The sequence below is a fragment of the Bicyclus anynana genome, chromosome 11 (genome assembly GCF_947172395.1).
Source record: "Bicyclus anynana chromosome 11, ilBicAnyn1.1, whole genome shotgun sequence".
In the NCBI taxonomy this organism is placed as follows: domain Eukaryota; kingdom Metazoa; phylum Arthropoda; class Insecta; order Lepidoptera; family Nymphalidae; genus Bicyclus; species Bicyclus anynana.
The window spans coordinates 4,811,669-4,827,362 of NC_069093.1; the positions used below are offsets into that span (position 1 = coordinate 4,811,669).

A 15,694-nucleotide genomic window follows, 5' to 3' on the forward strand; every position below is an offset into this window, starting at 1 on the left:
TTTTCATACATTACTGGAAGAACATTTCATTGATGAAGAACCATTACAACATCAAGTTAGTATATACTAAAATATCAGTTTTAGACTGGTTTAACTTCAGTTTGACTAACAGTTGCATAATCAAGATATGGGCAAGTACCAACATTAAAAACCGAAAAAAACGTACCGCCAAGCGTTTTAGCGGTCCGGTACGATGCCGTGTAGTAAACAAAAGGGGTGTGGATTTTCATCCTCCTACTAAAGTAGCCCGCTTCCATCTTAGATTGCATCATCACTTAGGTGAAATTCAAGGGCTAATTTGTAAAAGAATAAAAAAAAAATAATAACCCACCTGCCCCAAGCTGCACAAATCCGTACACGATGCTCGCGTAGGGGCCCGATATCGAACTGCTCTGTCTGAATATGATCTCCAAATATGCTTGGATGGCCAAACTGCCCGTCATGTATTGTAACACTTTGAGACCTGTGAAACAATTGAGAATTTTTAACATTTTTCACCAACTTCGTGTCAAGGTATTGCAATGTTGTGTTATCGTGAAAAAGATTGGTGTAAGTTAACTAACTTATGTTCCGTGCTTACATTTAGTACTTCAAACTAATAATTAAAATATCACCGGCAAATCCCCCCCTAATCCCCAACGACAGAAACCCACGCTACGCCACTGTTATCACTAACAGTCGATAGGTCAGTGCGCCGCGCGTTGTAATAAAAGGCTGCTTGATACTTTTTCAAATTGTCTTTAATTGTTCATTATCATTCTACTAGATTGAAAAAAAAATATTATATTTTTTTGACAATACGAGCCAAAATCGGCCATGATGGTGTTATGATATGATGGTGTGTGTGATATTTCAACTGTTTCATGACGTCACGTTAATAAATCCTTTACCACAGTATACAATATTTTTACTGTGCCTTTACTGTGTAATTTTTTTGACAATACAGTGGCAGAAAAATTGAGGAGTAGATGGTTAGCTTGGTATGGACATGTAATGCGTAGGGAGGAAAGTCATATTACTAGAAAAATGTTGAATGTGCAAGTGGAAGGACATAAGAGGAGAGGAAGGCCAAAGAAGAGATGGTTGGATTGTGTGAAAGAGGATATGTGTGTAAAAGGAGTGGATGATGATTTGACGAATGGAAAAGATTGATATATTTTTCCGACCCCACTTAAGTGGGATAAGGGTAAGGAGATGATGATGACGAGCCAAAACGCCTATCGGCCATGATGGTGTATAGTTCAACTGTTTCATGATGTCACGTTAATAAATCCTTTACCACAGTATACAATATTTTTACTGTGCCTTTATTAACTGAGCGTTTGCCAAAAATATTGGTTAACAATTAGGCAAGTTGACACTTTTTTTTAAATGGTCTTATAATGTTCATTATTATCATTTTACTAGATTGAAATTGAGACGTAATTACATGAAAATTTCAATTTTTAAATATTTTTTTGACAATACGAGCCAAAACTAAATTTAATTAAAAGAAAATTAAATATAGTTAGGCAGATACCCAAGAATAAAACTCAATAAACCATACTGACCTGATATGATATAAATCGCCTTTCTATATTTGGTGTTGGTCACCAATTCTGCAAACGTGGTTTTATTCTCCATACTTTCCTGAACGTGGCGACGCATTACGTTTATTTGTTCGTCTACCCACTAAAATTTATTGAAATTAAATATTCTGATTAATTAAATACCTACGTATATAAATTTTAAAATTTAATTTATTTATGTAGGTAGGCATGTATAAAGGAGATGGTCCAAAATTGTATGGAGCCCAGGATCAGTCATTGTACCCTGGCAGAAATAAAAGATTTTTTTTTTAAAACTATTTTTGATTATACAAATCTACGAATTTACTTTAATTCTTTCGAAATAATATTCATTCTCTCCCAAGAAATGCAACACTAATATGGGTAATAATGGCGGATTTATGACGTTTTCAATGCAGTAGTCGATTTGACGTTTGCTGTCAATTGTCATGTCATAGTTGCTTTATGGGTGCCATCTTGATAAAACTTAAAAACTTGAGCTTTAATTTTATTTATTTCTTTTTATTTAGTTAGATATATTAACTTATTTTGATTTTAATACAATCCTTGTACTTTTAAAATTTTAATGATTCGGGATACAAGAGTGGACCTGAAATAGACCATCTCCTTTAATAAATTAAAACCAGTTAGATTTCAAAATCTGTTAAAATATTTTTAATAATTAAAAAAGAATATGAAAACGAATTAGATTTATAGAACCCGAACAGTACATATTACACATATATATTTGTTATACTCATGTGTTTTAAGTAAAAAAACATGTAGTTATTAAATAAGGTAGTTACCTATTCAGTTTCCTCGGAGCATTTGCATTGATAAAAAAATTAAAGTTTATATTTGTAAAAAATGAAATTGCTACTGAACCTTAATACTGAATATTAATTTTAACAAGTTAAATGAATTATTATTATTATCATACCACTTCATCCTTAGTTCCCTTTATTGTCATGAACTCCTTCTTAGCCGCAGCCAACCTGCCATACGACAAGTGGTAATACGGGGACTCCGGCACCCATAGACAAATCACAGCGTAGAACACAGACAAGAAGAGCACCATAGAGTTGAGCACTGTGTAGGATACAAACGGCCCTATGCCGTACACAGCCAGGCTTCCCAAATTATTCATTACTTGCACAAGCATTCCTAGTGCACCTCGAATCTCTTTGTCAGCTATCTCTGTCAGATATATCATTGTGACCTGAAACGGAAGGTACCTACTAAATTCAATTAGCATTCCTTTGGAGGATAAAATATATCAACTAATAAATTTACCTACTATTATTTCTAAATTAGATCTTGTTTCACGGAACGCGGCGTTTTGCTATGTGATATTTTGACCAAGTGACAGGTGAGCGCTATTCCCCATTGTTACCCTAAGTTGGACCTTTAATTGTCTTTTCATAACATCTCTTTAGTCTGGCAAGTTCATTGATAACACTCCCACGATATGCGGGCGACAGGGGGAAAGACTGAGCAGGTGGAAATCGCGAAATCGGAAGTGACGTGCATCTGTCGTGGGTTTTTCATTCATCGCTACACGCCCCCAGCGCGTGCGCAACATTGGGATTCGGGAGTGTTACGAACGAAGTTGCCAAGCTATAGTAGTTTACCTTATATAGTTATTTACAATGAATAAAATCGTTCTTTATTTCTAGGAGATTTGTAAAAAAGTAAAAAAGAAAACTATCTTGTGCATCTTAATAAATATAAGTATTTTAATAGCTTGTAAATCAATAGATAGTTGATACTCACAACAGCTGTAATTCCATTTGCTATTCCGATCAAAACTCGAGCGAAGTACATGAGCTCTGGACTTTTTGTAAACAGAATTATGCTCTGAAAAGGCAAAACGAACCGTTTTCAGACACTGAAGAAGCATACAAGGTAGAAAAATATTAAAGCCAGATAATTTAGGGAGATAGAGACAGTTTGGTGGCTACAGCAGCCAGGGAAAAGTTTTTTTTTTAATTCTTTCAAGTTAACCCTTGACTACAATCTCACCTGATGATAAGTGATGATGTAATCTAAGATGAAAGCGGGCTAACTTGTTAGGAGGAGGATGAAAATCCACACACCTTTCAGTTACTACACGGCATCGTACCGGAACGCTAAAATCGCTTGGCGATACGTCTTTGGTAGGGTGGTAACTAGCCACGGCCGAAGCCTCCCACCAGCCAGACCTGGTTATGAAAACCTCAATCAACCCAGCCGGGGTCTAACCCAGGACCTCTGGCTTGTAAGTCCACCCATACCACTGCCGTCAAAGTAATATAATTAAACTATATGTATACACAAGACCATTCATTTTATTAAGTAGGTAGATATTATTTTACGTCTTTTTGATAGTCCCGGTTCAGATTGTTAAGTTTAAAGTACCCTGAAATAAAATATTTACACCGAAATACTTGTTATTTCATCAGTCATAAGAATTACAATACTCAGATGAGATTAGCAATACATGTATCTAGTTATCATGTGATATGTATCACTCGTCTGCCGATAAGGGCATTAGCATAGTGACTAACTGTTATTAAATACCTACTAGAAGATTGTATTACAAAGACGAACTGATGCCAGCACTAACTGAAGCGTTTGGGTAATACGAAGTCTACGATCTTGTGATATCACCCTGAGAAAAAAAAAGCTACAAAAACTAAAAGCTTTGGAACACTGTCCGTCACTTATGTCTCCATACCTTTACTTTTTAATACGTTTAAGATTTCCTCCAAAATTAACAGGTCAGCTCCTTTAGCCAAGTGGCATGTCGATTCTCTTTCTACGATCGCAAACGCTTCGAAAACTAGAAAAATGTATGGGAATGACATTTGCTATCGACGGGTCACGTGATCAAGATGTGTCATTATCATACATTTTTCTAGTTTTCGAAGCGTTAGCGACCGTAGAAAGAGAATGGACGTTCCACTTGGCTACAGAGGCTGTGACTGTATGGAGAAACAGTATTTGCGTCTCTAGCGGATACTTTTTTCATGTCGGAATAAAACCAATTTTCATTCACCATTTTGGATTTAGAATGACGTCATTTTCACATAACTAACATTGTCAACAAACTACGAGTCCGTGTATGCGATATATGTAAAAATTTTAGCTGAGTTGAGGATAAAGGTTTTAAATTACTAAATACTTATTATTACTACTACGTACTAATATCCTGTATGGGATGGACCGTGACAGACCAGTGGATATGACCTCTGCCTCCAGAATCGGAGGTCGAATCCGGCCCAGGGCATGCGTCACCTCAAACTTTTCAGTTGTGTGCATTTAAAGAAATTAAATATCACACGTCTCAAACGGTGAAGGATAAAACATCGTGAGGAAACCGGCATACCTGAGAATTTTCTTAATTCTCAGCGTGTGTGAAGTCTGCCAATCCGCATTGGGCCAGCGTTTTGACTGTAGGCCTAACCCCTCTCATTCTGAGGAGAGACTCGAGCTCAGCAGTGAGTCGAATTTGGATTGATAATGATGATGATGGGATGGGTCATCTTCTCCCGAGTGATAGGGCGATGGTATATGTTCACGTTTAAGACGCAGGGAAATTTTCTTCCCTGGTTAAGTTTTTCTAATCCATTTTGGGGTTGAGGTCTTGCGGTATATGGGTTATCCTACATTAATATTGTCGTCGTCGTCGTCGTTATCAACCCATATTCGGCTCACTGCTGAACACGAGTCTCCTCTCAGAATGAGAGGGGTTAGACCAATAGTCCACCACGCTGGCCCAATGCGGATTGGCAGACTTCACACACGCAGAGAATTAAGAAAATTCTCTGTTATGCAGGTTTCCTCACGATGTTTTCCTTCACCATTTGATCATTTGAGACACCTGATACCTAATTTCTTAAAATGCACACAACTGAAAAGTTGGAGGTGCATGCCCCCGACCGGATTCGAACCCACACCCTCCGGAATCGAAAGTAGGGGTCATATCCACTGGGCTATCACGGCTCTATTCATATTGTACTGTAATATATATCTATACTTATATAATAAAGCTGAAGAGTTTGTTTGTTTGATTGAACGCGCTAATCTCAAGAACTACTGGTCCGATTTGAAAAATTCTTTCACTGTTAGATAGCCCATTTATCGAGGAAGGCTATAGGCTATATATTATCCCCATATTCCTACGGGAACGGGAACCACGCGGGTGAAACCGCGCGGCGTCAGCTAATCATTAATATTGTAATACAAGTGAAATAAAAGCTTATAAAACGTACCGCACCTAAGAACCCCGGCACGGCAGCACTGTAGATGGTAAGTCGTCGCCCAGCGCGCTCGCTTAGCACCTTGCCCAGGTAGCAGCCCGGCAACGCACCCAACGCTGCTAAGGACACCACCCAGGAACTCTGCGCCTGATATTACCGACCGTAATATACTTCTATTATCTATACTTATAATAAATCTGTAGAGAGGTCAATTCTGTACATGAAATATATTTCCAAAATAACCATCAGGGGGTGATTAGTGATCGATACTTATGCCAAAAATGCAATCAGTAAAATTTTTGTCTGTCTGTCTGTCTGTATGTTCGTTATAAAAACAAAAACTACTAGACGGATTTTAACGAAACTTGGTACAATTATTCATCATACTCCTGAGCAGGTTATAGTATACTTTTCATCAAGCTACGATCAATAGGAGCAGAGCAGTGAAGGGAAATGTTGGGAAAACGAGAGAATTTACTCCATTTTTAAGCTTCGGGGTAGGGTAGGGGTAGGAGTAGTAGTTTCACGCGGACGAAGTCGCGGGCGTCCGCTAGTCTATACTAATATTATAAATCTGAAAAGTTTGTTTGTTTGTTTGACTGAACGCGCTAATGTCAGAAACTACTGGTCCGATTTAAAAAAATCTTTCAGTGTTAGATAGGCCATTTATCGAGGAAGGCTATAGACTATATATAGTCGTTTGACAGAAGTGATCACTTAAACCTGATGTCGTATGCTTGAGAGAAAGGGATGCCAGACAAAGTGCCGCCGTAACTCGTTACGTTACGAAGCGGTTTAACCCTTGGATAGTTTTATGGAAATAATTGGAATCTTCGTAACTTCAAGTTTTCTACTTTGATTATCACAAGTATAACATAACATAATCAGACGTTTTAAAAGTGATTGTAAACTATGAAATAAATCAATTTCGACTCCAAATTAGTTTTAAAAATACACAATAAATGACGAATTTATCTAGGCGTCATGTGAATACCTTTGCCACGGACACTAAATAGTATAGTAACACCACTGGCCAAGACCATATATACATATTTAAAAGTTTTTTATTTTCAGTAGGTTCATAAAATTAAATAGGCATAGGTATAAACTTTAACCTATCTCATTGTTAATAGGCATTTGTCTTAATTGTCTAATTAATTAACTTACATCGCTTATGTTTATTTTGGCTTCACCATTCTTAAACTTTGGAATGGCCGGTGATGGCCATGATAACGCTGCACCGGTAAACGAAAATGCAAAGGAAACTGCAAAGAAAAATTAAGCAATAAATATTGTATAACTTTGGAAAATAATCACAATACATTTCATATTTCCCGCCAAAAATTACCACATATTCCAGCTAAATATTGCACTTTTCTATTAGTTGTCATAGTCGCTATATTTTTCAATAATATTTCCGCGAAAAATATTTGTGACAAAAAGTCATATATTTTATTTAATTAATAATTACTGCAACTAACTAAAGAAATAAAACACGACCTATTTCACAGGCAAACTTTATCTAAATTGTAAACATTCACTCTCACTCATACAAAAATGAAAACAAAATTGACCATAGATTTATGAAACGAAACCACAACGAAAACATTGACATTTAAGAATGAATGTGACATTATGTCACTCTCCTCTATGGCTTGACTCAGCCACAGACATTAATATTTACTTCTCTGCATATATTTAAGAGTACTGTGCTTCTCTGTCTACGTGTTTACATCTGTATTTTTTTTATTATCTGGTTCTGGCTTTAGTTCTTCTTCTTCTTCGTTCTATGGCTCCGCGCGTCGAGCGATTGAGCCAGTATCAAGTGCTTTTTTTTTTTTTTTGTTATTTAAAACGAGGAAACTTGTTTAATTATAAAACTCGAAATTTTGAAGGTACGGGAATTTTAGAAAGGATCAGAAAAGGATAGGAAATAATATAAAATAGAATACTTATACCGAATATTTACAATTAAATACTAATCATTTATTTTCAATACAATAAAACATATATTTACATAAAAAATTGTACATCTAAAAGTATTTACAACTTAATATCATTACTTAGGATAAAAGAGGAAAAAAGTTTATATATACAAGGTTTATCATAGGACAAGAGGATGTCAACGGAAGTAGGAAGTGGGATGTGGAAAAGAATAAGGTCCTTGTAAAATGATTCTCGATTAAATTTTGGACATGATAAAAATATGTGATTAAGGTCACCCACTTCACCACACTCGCACAAATCACTGCTCACAATTCCAAATTTCGCAAGTTGAACAGGAGAGCAAACGTGGCCCAAACGCATACGCGTCAAGATACACGTTACCCTCCTGCTCAATTTTATAGTTGAGAACCATGGCTTTGTCGGTATAAAGTTTTGTATCCTAGCAAAGGCTTTGCCCTTTGCTTGGCTGGAAATTGACCAAGCCACTTTCCAGGACTCCTGAAGGGAACGTTTTGTCAGTGTACACAAATCATAGGCGTAGTTACAATAGTCTGCCATATCTCCGCATGAAATAGCCTCATTGGCAAGCTGATCAGCACGTTCATTTCCAGGAATGCCTGAGTGACCTGGTACCAGGGGGGGGACAGTTCCATACATTCTGAGCAATTTGTTGACTTACAGGCCATCTAGATCTAGTAGTGAAACAACTTTTCGACTAAGTTGGTAAAAATATCTCAACAGATGGCAGCAATTCCATCGCTAATCTTAGTGTGCCCAGTATCAATATTTGCAACCATTTCGTAATATTTAATAATTTTAACGATAATGAAAAAAATAGTAACTCTGTAATAATCTCATAGACCACTACATGAAATATATATTTAAATCGTTTTGCAAATCAAACTTCTTCATTTAATAAAATATGTGACGCATAAGTTAACATAGAGTGTTTGGTTAGTTTTTAAGTAACAAATGGCAACTACGCAACAATATTAACTAAATGGCTAAGATGATATGAAGTAATAATCTTTATATTATTTCCGGGAACAAAATATTTATAGTATGTGATATTCATGGGGAGGCAAAACATGGAGCAGTGGCGTTTTTCTTCCAAGCCATTTTCCAGTCCTTAATGCGTTTGATAGCAAATAATGTCTGCAAATTAGTTACGACTTCATATACTTTTCTATATTTATTCTGCAATTATTTTTTTAAATAAAAATATTTTGACTCCTCAGTTTTGTCCGATTGCCCGTGAATATTACTTAAACAGTTTTTACAGTATGATCATGAATTAAATTGTGTTGGTTGCGATTGTAAGTTATTGGGTATAACAAAATAAGCGTATATTAATTTCAACGTGGCCATGAACTGTCATCTGGTCCAGTGGTGAACATGGTCGAACGGATTCTAACAAAGTTACGTATGATTAGGAATAGTCGTGGGTTCGAGTCTGGGTGGGGAATGGATTACATCACAATATATATTTTTTTTTATTTGTTTTTCTCAATACGTTTTTTTTAATATTTTTTGAGTTTTATTAAACCTCGATTAAAAATCTCCATTTAAATAAAATTGCCGCTGTTTTAGTAGTACCTATAAGTTTACTCCAAACCGCAGTTGGCGCTTCAATTTAAGCCACCGAAAATCTTCAAGAGGGCTCTCTTTTCCCATATACTTATTATACTCTTTGCCTGGTACCCAGGAAAACACCACTGAATAGCCTTTTTCATTACATGTAAGTAGAAGTGTTCTAATTTTTAAAATAATATGATGAATTTGAGCAGACTTAAAAGGACATCTAGATAGAGCTTGCAGAGCACTCATAGAGTCCGTAAATATAATGGATTTCTTAAGTTTAGCAAGAAGAATATATTCAACAGATTTAAACAAACCAAGGCATTCTCCAGTAAATACAGATGATTCAGGTGGAAGTTTTATTTTCTGAACAATATTATATTGAGAATGAAAAACTCCAACTCCTACTATACCATCTGATGCATGCTTAGAAGCGTCACTATATATATAATGATAATCATTAAATTCATTTTCTTTTAATATGTTTACAAACAGAGGAGCTTCAAATTGATTTCTTGGAATATCTGGATTGATTCTAACATCCGGAGAGGTTATTAATGCATTATATTTAATACCGAAAGTAGGGTAACAATATGTACTATATATTGGCGCTTGTATGGAGCAAAATATTCGATAGCTTTTGATAAGACACGGGGGAGATTTATGGGACCAATACGAACAAGTGTCTGTAAATTCCAGAAGGAGTTGGAGTTTATTACGTAAAGGATGATATGAAAATTGCATAGCTTTAAATATATACCTATCAGATAGAAATTGTCGTCTTAAACATAAAGGTGGTTCAACACACTCTATTTGCATAGCATTGATAGGGCTAGATTTCATAGCTCCAAGGATGATCCTTAAAGCTTTGGCTTGTACGCAATCTAATTTATTAAGAGCTACGGCACTACATGGCTGTAGAACAAAAGTGGCGTAATCTAGCAAGCTACGAATTAAGGCATTATAAATAAGACGTAAGGATGCAGAATGAGCACCCCACCAGACACCAGTTAGACACCTGATCATATTTAGGTTTCTTTCACATTTAGTTACAATATAGTTACAGTGAGGTACTCCGGTAAGTTTGGAGTCTAAAATAACTCCCAAGAATTTTACCTCAGATTTTACAGGGATAGGATTATCCATATAAAGTACGTTAAACTCAGGAATGATTCTCTTTCTAGAAAATAAAACCACAGTACTTTTAGTAACCGATAATTCCAGACCATTGAGATTTAACCATTTATTTAATTTAAAAAGGGAAGACGATAAATATTTACTTGCATTTTGTATACACTTGTCCGAGATATATAGTAGGAGATCATCTGCGTATTGCAAGACGTTTACGTTTGTGTTTAAAAATATCTCTAAGTCACAAGTATATCTATACTAATATTATAAAGAGGTAAAGTTTGTAAGTTTGTAAGTTTGTAAGTTTGTAAGTTTGTAACAATTTTTTGAAATGGGGTAATCTTCGGAACTACTGGACCGATTTTAAAAATTCTTTCATCAGTAGAATGCTACGTTATCGGGGAGTGCTATAGGCTATATTTTATATTTCTATCATATATAACTACTGAGATATCGCGGGTTTTCTCTTACAGGTCAGACCGAAAAACTTACTTATTCGCATGCGCTGCCTCAACCATTGCGTATAACTGAAATAAATGTATGGAGGCTTTTTGAACCTTTAAAAGTTCTACAAAAAAGTCCGCGACACCATATATCTATCTTTTATAATTTAGCAGATATAGTACCTTTAGTACTTTAAAAAATTCTTTAAATTTTAAACTAAGGTTTACGTCATTATTTACACAACTAAACTTAAATCCTTATCAAAATAAATTATTTAATAATCACAAAGATATTATAGAGATAAGATTTGCCCTTTACAGTATGTTAATTAGTTATATAGTTTCGGAGATAATACAAAATTTCTGAAAGTCGCAGAAATGCCGCTATATGACGCCCCGCGGTTTCAATTACGTGGTTCCCGTTCCCGTATGAATATGAGGACCAAACATAGCCTATGACACTCGCAAATAATGTAGCTTTCTATTGGTAAAGGAATTTTCCAAATCGGTCCAGTAGATCCAGAGATTACCCCCCGACAACCACGCAAACTTTACATCTTTATAGTATTAGCATAGAAGTCGCTTTGGAAATTATAGTCTTTTGGTCATTGCACCACGCACAAAAGGCTGGACCAATTTTGCTGAGGGTAGGGATAGGATAGAGGTAGGGAAGGGGTAGGATAGAGGTAGGGTAGGGGTAATTTAGGGAAAGTGTAGGGTAGGGTAGGGTAGGGGCAAGGTAGAGGTAGGGGAAGGATATGGAACGTAGGGTAGGGATAAGGTAGGGGTAGGGAAGGGTTAGGATTAGCGGTAGGGTAGGAGTAAGGTAGGGGTAGGGTAGGGGTAGGGTAGGGGTAGGTTAGGATAGGGTATGGATAGGTTACGGGTAGGGTTAGGGTAGGGTAAGGTAGGGGGAGGGAAGGGTTAGCGTTAGCGGTAGGGTAGGAGTAAGGTAGGGGTAGGGTAGGGTAGGGTAGGGTTGGGTAGGTTTACGAGCAGGGTAAGGTAGAGGTAGAGAAGTTTACATCAATTTTTACGCGGACGAAGTCGCGGGCGTCCGCTAGTACATTATACAGCAATGGACTAAGTACCGACCCCTGCGGTAGGCCTCTCCATACCAGCCTTGAAAGTTGAGTACCATTGTGTAGGTCTAATTTAATACATCTCTCAGAAAGCATATTGATGATAAATTTGATTAATATTTGGGGAACATGGAGGTCATGTAATTTATTGTGTAAGACGGAAATCAACACATTATCGTACGCTGAGCTAATGTCAAGAAAGGCCGCAAGAACTGCCTCATTCTTCGAGAATCCTAACCTAATATCCGAAACAAGTATACTAATATTGTCTATGGTGCTACGACCTTTTCTAAATCCCAGCTGATTGGCTGTCAAAATATTATTATGTTCAATGAAAAATTCTAACCTATTTTTAACAAGATGCTCAACTAATTTGGCAAGAACAGAAGAGAGGGCAATTGGACGAAAAGAAGAAACATCAGAGGCTGGTTTATTAGGTTTTAATATGGGAACTATGATTTGTGTTTTCCAAGAAGAAGGAATGTTACCAGACAACATAATAGCATTAATAACACACAAATAATAGTTCAAAGAAGCGTCATTGCAGTTAATCAAGAATGAGTATGTAATACCGTCTTCGCCTGGAGATGAGTCTTTTACATAAGACAACACCCCTTTCAGTTCGGATAAACTAAAGGGGGCATTAAGGTCTGTATGACTACATGGTACAGAGTAAGGAATACAGCACTGGGCATTATTAAAGTTTGGAACATATGGAGGAGCCAACTTGTCTATAAATTGATCGGCTAGCTCAATTGGTAAGGTACCTGATGAAGATGAATAGAAAGCCGACTTAAATCTTCTAATATTTCTCCAAACTAACGATGGGCAAATATCTGGACTTATGGATTCGCAAAATCGTCTCCAACCCTCAAATTTCTTCTTTTTGAGAAGCTTGCTAGTTGAACGAGCTATTTGGGTATATATTTCAAAGTTCTCTGCAGTCATCACAGAACAATATTTTTTTTCAGCCTCTTTCCGTTGCTTGATGGCTATAGTGCACTCATGATCCCACCAAGGAGGAAATGGAATTTTACCCTGTCTATTACCTTTTAATGGAAATAAAGTGTTAGCAGCATCAATTAAAATTTTAGTAAACTCATTTGAACATATTGTTTCATTACCACCATTAACAATAGGAAGACTAGATATCTTTTGAGCAACATAATGTTTAAATGTATTCCAGTTATCTGGCAGTTTATGCTTTAGTTTAGAACTATATTGTAGATTAGAATAAGGGCTAGAGATAGGTAAAGTAAGTACAATAGGTGCATGATCACTGCCATAAGTGTGGTCAAGTACACTCCAGGATATCAGAGAGGCTAAACTTGGAGAGCAAAGTGACAAGTCTGGAGCACTAGGGCCTTCACCAGGGCGAGTGCGTCGAGTTGGAGTCCCATCATTCAATATACATACATTTTGAGAATCTAAAATATCTGTCATCAATTCACCATAATAGTTAGTGTTAAAACTTCCCCATGATTGATTTTGACAGTTGAAATCCCCAAGTACTAAGAATGGGCAAGGCAAAGTAGATAATAATTGACTAAACTCATTATATAAGGAAGTGGAAGGGTGAGGTATGTACACAGAAATAATACAAATTTTATTTACAATCACAGCAATGGCATTAATGCCATCACTGAGAGGAGGGAGAGAAAAAATCTTATATGAAAAAGTGTTCTTAATGAGAATGGCCACTCCACCAAACCCATCAAATCTATCACTTCTTACAGTAACAAAACCAGAGATCCTAAAGGGAAACTCTGATTTTAACCATGTCTCAGAGAGACATATAGCCATAGGCTTATATTTATTTATTAAGTAAATAATATCTGTTTTTTTGCTAACAGCACTCCTACAGTTCCACTGAAGGATTTTGTGGTCCATAATTATTAAAGTTTTGGTTTAAAGCTGTCAGTAAAGAATTGGCGACGTTGGACGGTAAAAAGTTAGTATTTGAAAATGAACAACTAGAATTTGAAAGTAATTTGATAAGTTCCAAAATTATTTCAGCAATAGATTGCTGAGGGATTGTATTTGATCTCTGTTTCAAAACATTACCATCAGGCATTTGAGAATTGTGATTATTATATTCGTTGTTAATTGTTTCATGCATGGAGCGGTCATACCCTCCGGTTTGTTTAGGAGGGGCACGACGTTGAGTGAAAACAGTTTTTTTATGAGAACTGTTAGATGCCATAGGTTCATATGATCCAAAGCTAGAGGTAGGGTGTTTTTCATCAGACTTGGGAGGAGAGGAAGCTGCTACATCAGCATACAATTTTGATGTTGGAGGGTGGATCTTGGCTGCTTCTGCATATGATAAACAGCTCTGGGCCATTGAAATTTTAATCTTTTGCTGTCTTGAGAACTCCGGACATACTTTACTAGTGGCAAAGTGGCGACCGGAGCAATGGAGACAGCAAGAGTTTTCATATATAACTGAACATGTTTCTGAGGTATGATCATCACCACATTTAAAACAACGTGGTTTTGATCTACAGAGGACTTTAGTGTGGCCAAATTTGCAGCAGTTATAGCACTGTATTGTGGGGAAAATATATAGTTCTACCGGGAGAGCTGTGTAACACATGTACACCCTTTTAGGTAGCACTTGTCCATCAAAAGTCAGTACTACCATGTTGGTGTTGGAGAATGAAATTTTGCCATCAGTTATATTTTTCTTTTTGATTCTCCTAACCTTGATAATTTGGCCACATCCTATAGGAACAGTGATATTTTCCTGAATTTCTTCCTCCGACCATTCCTGGGGCACACCTTTTACAATACCAACTCTTGTAATAGTGAAGCTAGGAATAAAAACTTTATAAGAAAGAGCAATTACAGAATTCTCAGTGAATAAATTTGCATCTTTATAATTTGTAAAAGCCATGGAAACTCTATTTCTGCCAATACGCTTTAAACTACCATTGACAATGTTCTTAATGTTAATTTTTTTCAAATCTTTACCAAATTGGATTGGGTGTAAAGTAACAGGGTCCGTTGGGGATGATGTTATTTTTTGGACGTGAACAGTGAAAGGGCCTGAGTCTGATTCCACATATTTTCTGTTTAGTGGTTTTGTACTTTGTGGAGGGAAGGAGGTCGGTAAGTCAGTTTTTTCACTATTTTCGTTATTTATTTCAATAGGAACTGATTTATCATCGGAGTCATCAGAACATTTACACTGATCATATACTTTTCCGTCTTTACTTTTACGTTTTTTAGAGTTGCAATGTCTGCACCTTTTACGGGGTTTACTACGTTTCCGTTCAGATTTAGGAAAGAGACCATCCTCTGTGTCCATTGAGGAGTCCTCAATGGTCACATTATATGCTACAGAAGGTGTTTTTGTAAACGTTAAAGGAGGTCCAGGGCCGGTTCCCGGACCGCCGGGATCGTCTGGGGGATCGACCCCCATAGTATAGAAAAGACACTTACCAAATATTTAAATATGTATACTATTTACACAATTTTATATATAAATAAGTAATAATAATAATAAACTAACAACTATTTTACACTCTACTGATCCACTTTACAATTATTTATAATCGAAAACCAAAAACACGTCCGCCAAATTAGAAGTTTCCCGCGCTTTTTTTTTCTGGCTTTAGTTTAGGAGTTTGCTGATTTTCGTGGCAATAATGTTTTTTTTAATTTATTTACAATATACATGACACACGATAGTGTATCAGTCAAGTAGGAAAATAAAAGGCACC

General features: G+C 36.3%; 1 protein-coding gene across 2 annotated transcripts in view; it reads right to left on the reverse strand.

Moving 5' to 3' along the window:
- LOC112044788 (zinc finger protein 25) overlaps positions 1-15,694 on the reverse strand; it is a 38,259-nt gene that overhangs the window by 2,753 nt on the left and 19,812 nt on the right. Inside the window, exons 1-7 of one of the 2 annotated variants that reach the window (XM_024080751.2) lie at positions 7,137-7,412; positions 6,956-7,053; positions 5,801-5,935; positions 3,321-3,404; positions 2,488-2,766; positions 1,551-1,671; positions 332-463 (exon numbers count right to left, since the gene is read on the reverse strand). In XM_024080751.2, the coding sequence (XP_023936519.2) occupies positions 332-463; positions 1,551-1,671; positions 2,488-2,766; positions 3,321-3,404; positions 5,801-5,935; positions 6,956-7,053; positions 7,137-7,179 (892 nt within the window). In that variant the 5' untranslated portion in view covers positions 7,180-7,412. Of the gene's footprint in view, positions 1-331; positions 464-1,550; positions 1,672-2,487; positions 2,767-3,320; positions 3,405-5,800; positions 5,936-6,955; positions 7,054-7,136; positions 7,413-15,694 lie in introns of those variants that run through there. The other variant, XM_052884120.1, reaches the window with a different exon arrangement.